Source organism: Vanacampus margaritifer, chromosome 5, assembly GCF_051991255.1.
Source record: "Vanacampus margaritifer isolate UIUO_Vmar chromosome 5, RoL_Vmar_1.0, whole genome shotgun sequence".
In the NCBI taxonomy this organism is placed as follows: Eukaryota; Metazoa; Chordata; class Actinopteri; order Syngnathiformes; family Syngnathidae; genus Vanacampus; species Vanacampus margaritifer.
The window spans coordinates 13,043,559-13,048,448 of NC_135436.1; the positions used below are offsets into that span (position 1 = coordinate 13,043,559).

Sequence of the window (4,890 nt, forward strand, 5' to 3'; positions counted from 1 at the left end):
CAAAGTTTGTGAGACTGGAAGAAAAAGGCCTTCCACTTCAATCTTCCTATTAATTACGCGCTTGGCAAATGCAATATTTTTGTGAAACCTCTTAAAATTAAAACTGAAAGATTACCTCTCGGTAATTATACTAATAATTTTTTGTTAAAATCACACTGCGGTGGCATTGAAAGGTGAAAGCATAAGCTCTGTCGTTGCCCCAAAACACTTCTGGACTTAACTGCATTAATGTAATGCCAACGTGTCAGAACAGTTTGTCTTCCCTTCCAGCATTTAAAAGAGGATAGAAGATGAGCAACACATTCCATCTGTCAATATACAGCAGGGTAAAATATTGGCTGAAAGTCTTTAATTTGATTCTTTTCCAGTGCCAGAAATGGGGATTGTGCATCAAAAACCTCTCAGTCTTTGCTCAGGGGAGGATGTGCACAATTTAAGTCCATCAAGAAATCAACAGTCCGGAAGAAACCTTGACGATGAATGCTTGGGCGATCGGGATGGACTGTGGCTAATCCTCTGGTTCAAGCTAGGTGGCTGTTTAAGGTATATTTGGGAAATATGCTCTTCGAGGGAGAGTTGTACCGTTGTTGAACTCAGAGACAGGGAGTCAGGGTCGTCCTCAAAATCTGTCTCAGCTTGTCCACTTCCCTCCTCAACCTCTGGCACCAGCGCTGCTATACATACCAAAATGTGGCTTATTTCATTTCACAACTTCTTTTTCAAACATAAATAATGGTGCCTCTGAGGAAAATTAATTAACATGCACACATACTCTTCTTACCTTGCACACTGTTGGCATCTGGCTCCAAGATATGATCACAGTCCTCCTTTTTGCCCTACAAAAAGCAAACCAATGTTAGCCAAATATCATTATAGAACATACAATAAGTCACACTTACGTAGTTGTGCCTCCAGGACCAGTCTGGATGCTGCTGGGAATGCAGTCGCTTCACTTTGTCAGCCAGCTCGTAATACTTGGCTTTCTCTTTCGGAGGTAGCAAATGCCACTATGTATAGATAATAAAATATTGTTTATTGCCATATAAGTATAGAATTCATACTGCACTTGCTCAGATCTAGAACACTTGCTATATATAGTTTAAAATGCTTAGAATTGTAGTGGGTAAACAGTGGATATAAAAAGTATACACTCTACTGTTCAAATGGTTTACATGCAAGGTTTCTTGTATCTGGGGAAAAAGCGGGCAGGTGGTGTGCTAAAGTAATCATTTTACAACTTTTTCCACTATCTATAACCTGAAAAACTAAATATATATCTAGAGGGTAAGTAAAAATAAGCAACTGAGATAATGTTGGTGTACAAGTCTGCACACCCTAATGGCGGATGAGACAAACTGGACCATTTGGTGGCCTCAGTATTGCATTTTTGCTTTTTGTAAATGTGGTTCTGTTGGATTCATTAACCTGTAATCTCCAACTCCCACTCAACGAGTGGGATCTGGCCTCAGATAAGTGGAGGAAAATGGATGGATTAACATTTAAATTCATGTTAAATGGAAGTTGGCATAAACTTTCCACTCTTTAAAGTGGCTTGGGTTGATGGCATTTATCCCCCTACATATGAGGGCTCAAGGCTCTGATTCAAAATTAATCTAAATATTAAATTTGAATCTCCTACAATTAATGAGTCAATTGATTATTATTTTAAATTGAACAATTATTGATTTTATAATTAATTGGACTGATTTCCTTTCCACCACAAAAATGTTCATCTGGCAGAAATACACTATGTGTTCTGTTCACGTTTGCCCAAAATATGAATGCTTATTGAACTCGTTCAGTTACAACACTGAGAACTTTTTATGATTTCTTCCACATTAACAAAGGCAGTCTCTGTTTCAGTTTTAAAAAAACATCCATCCCCAAAGTATGATGCTGCCACCACCATGGAGTACTGTAGGTACGGTGTTATTTTGGTGATGAGCAGTGTTACGTTAACACAAAACACCCCTGTATTTTAGTGATAATGATTAATTTTGTTTGACATCGTGTGAGCGGTTACACTTACCATTCTTCCTAGGATCTTGTTTATATCTGCACTGTTTTTTAAGTGAGAATGGTGCCGAACAGCTTGCCGATGTTCCTTCATAAACAACATAAACGCATTTGGTGGCTTCTTGACATACGTTTGATCTGTTTTTTTGTTCATCTTCCTAAAATTTGAAGAAAAAAAGGATTAGGAACAAGCAAGGCACCGTGGTGAATATGTGAGAACAGGTATTAGCGGTTGTCGTAGGAATAGTTACTGATAAACAGGACAATGGGCAACATTCACTAGCGTGATTCATCAAAATCTACTTGAATTTGTGCGTATTCTGTGAAAAGAAATTCAAACCTCCTCACACCATGATCAATGAACTTTTGAAAAAAAAACATCAAACATCTTTTACCCAATGTTCACAACATATTTAAACTAGCCATCTATATAAACACTAAAAATAATTGTAATAGTAATTTAAATTGAGAATTTGTTCGAGTTCCAAAAAATTGGACTCTTCTTACTTACTTTTATGTACATTATGTGATGTTGCGATGTGGTCTGTTGGTACGCACCCGTAAGGCTTCAGAATGTTTTTTTTGTTTTTTTATCGATCAAGTCAGCCTACGCATACGGTACATGCTACAAATTTCAAAGAACATTCAGAATTTTATAATTGACAAATGACCATCAGAACGTTCAAAGGCATACAGTACATATTGCCGCTGACTTGCTTGTGGCGTAACTCCGACTGGCTTGTCTAAGTCCGTAGGACTGCGACTGAGGTGTTTTGGAGTGTTTGCGAAGGTAGCGATTGCGAATGTTGATTTCTCGTTATGGATCGTTCAAGGTCAAAAATGCTTGCCGGACGTACGTTCGCCAAAACTTTTTCTTTTCGCAAGGAAATTTTGAACAAGTTCAAAATGACTATTGACCCCTTTAAATCATTGGTGAACGTTTGCAACATTGAATAAACCTTGACGTGAAATCAACATTCGCTACGTTCAGTGAGATGCGGGCTTATATATTGTCTGTCGCTTCCAACGCTAATATTGTGAATTTCATCAGCTATAAAAGCCTTTGCTGTGTTATATCGATTCCTTACTCCGCATTTTTGGCAAAGGTGCATGAAACGGATCTCCTTTTTTGGGAAAATATGGATGTGGCTTAGGTAAATTAGAGTATCGCGAGTGTGCTCTGTCATTTAGAATTAATTCTGAATCATCAACATACACAGAGTGTTTTTTTACTCAACAGAAATGTAGAACAATAAATAACACAGTAAACAACTAAAAATACACCTCAGTAATAATTAATACACCTTATAATGTAAACATTAACTGTAAGTTATGATCTTACATACAGTGTTAACATCATTGAATATAAGTAGGGCTCTGAGGTCAGCAGACTTAGGCCAAAAGGTGGAGCCCAGAGTTCAAACCAAACATGGTGAACAAGCATTTAACTGTTATGCCGCACAAATTTAAAGTGAAGTTACACCCAAGTGTAAATGTTTTTAAGTCCAGGTTTAAAACTACCGGTTATATTTGAGCACTTTTAAATGCATAAAGAAATACTTGCACTGTAATTCTTTTAATCATTTTTGTATGTTCTCTTCTGTACTTTGTAAATGATTTTGAATGTTGAACTTTCAATCATGTAAAGCACTTCGAGTTAACTTGTGTATGAAATGTGCAATATAGATAAAGCCTTAACTAGTTTTACTCATTAAAATAGACTAAAATAGAAATATTTTTGCGGGGAAGGCTGGAATGGCTCAATGGTGTTTCCATTCCTTTTGGAGATGATTTCAGATTTCAGATGAATTAAACTTGCATCAAAAGGCACCATACTATACATAACATTTAAAAATCGTACTTAATTCGTGGGATGGTGGGTGGAAGAGGAGCAGCATAGTTAGGAGCTGTAACTTTATACAACAGCTCTCCATTCCTGACACAGAGGGAGAAACACATTATGTTATACGGTACATTATGTATATATTGTGAAATTCAATATTGAATAAAGTAAACAAACAACTCTGATTCATCAATATCTACCGTTACTTGAAATGAGGTGAAATATTGTTCATCATTTCATTTTAATATACAAGTTGTTTTAGGGATTTAGTTTTGATTCGATTTTATTTTTATTATAATATTATTTTTATTTGACATGTCTGTCTCATTACATTATTGTGCCCACCTATGCTTGTCAACCCGACCCCTTGTATTTAGCAATCAACTCCCTTAGCCACTTGTCTGGTTCAGGTGTCTCACGTTGTCTCGTCAAATGTTTGAATTTAAATTTCTTGGTTTCTGCCTGCCATTGTCGGTACATGTCATGTCAAGTCTTGTTTTCTTAGTGCTTGTTTAGTTGCTTTGACTCATTTTGAACTTAATAAATAATTATCTGTTACAACATAATTATTTATTTATTAATTCGTTCATTTAGTATGCGTTGTTCTTTTGCTTTTTATTGTCATTTTATTTGCGGCTTGTTTTTTGTTTGAGCTTGAGTTGTTAAAGTGCTCAGTTGAGTTGAGATGTGTGAACAAATGACTAATCTCTGTCTGAACCTTCGAGAAAACCTGTACTATGTATTTTAATCATCGCTAAAAGGATGTAATGCTATCATTGCACTCACAACATAAGTTCAGTTTTACCGCTGGTGTCACCCGTTACTACTTACAGTAATCCAACTGGACGCATGTTCATCCCATTAGGTAGCATCACCTCTGGTACAAAGTTTGTCTAGACGTAGAAACACACAGAGTGGGGAGTGCATGAAAAAAAACTGGAAGACTAGTTTGATGCACAGGCTTTATCATTTACTGATACATTGATTGTTGGATGGTTATCAACAGAGCTATATATTGTTTCTACATCACT

General features: G+C 36.4%; 1 protein-coding gene across 1 annotated transcript; it reads right to left on the reverse strand.

Moving 5' to 3' along the window:
- Positions 1–450: 450 nt before the first annotated feature.
- LOC144052309 (uncharacterized) lies at positions 451–2,099 on the reverse strand. Its single transcript, XM_077566243.1, has 4 exons — positions 2,030–2,099; positions 900–1,007; positions 782–836; positions 451–674 (listed from the first exon to the last, which is right to left on the reverse strand). The coding sequence occupies exons 1-4, from the start codon at positions 2,030–2,032 to the stop codon at positions 451–453; spliced, it is 390 nt and encodes a 129-aa protein (XP_077422369.1). The 5' UTR covers positions 2,033–2,099.
- Between the last annotated feature and the right edge of the window lie 2,791 nt (positions 2,100–4,890).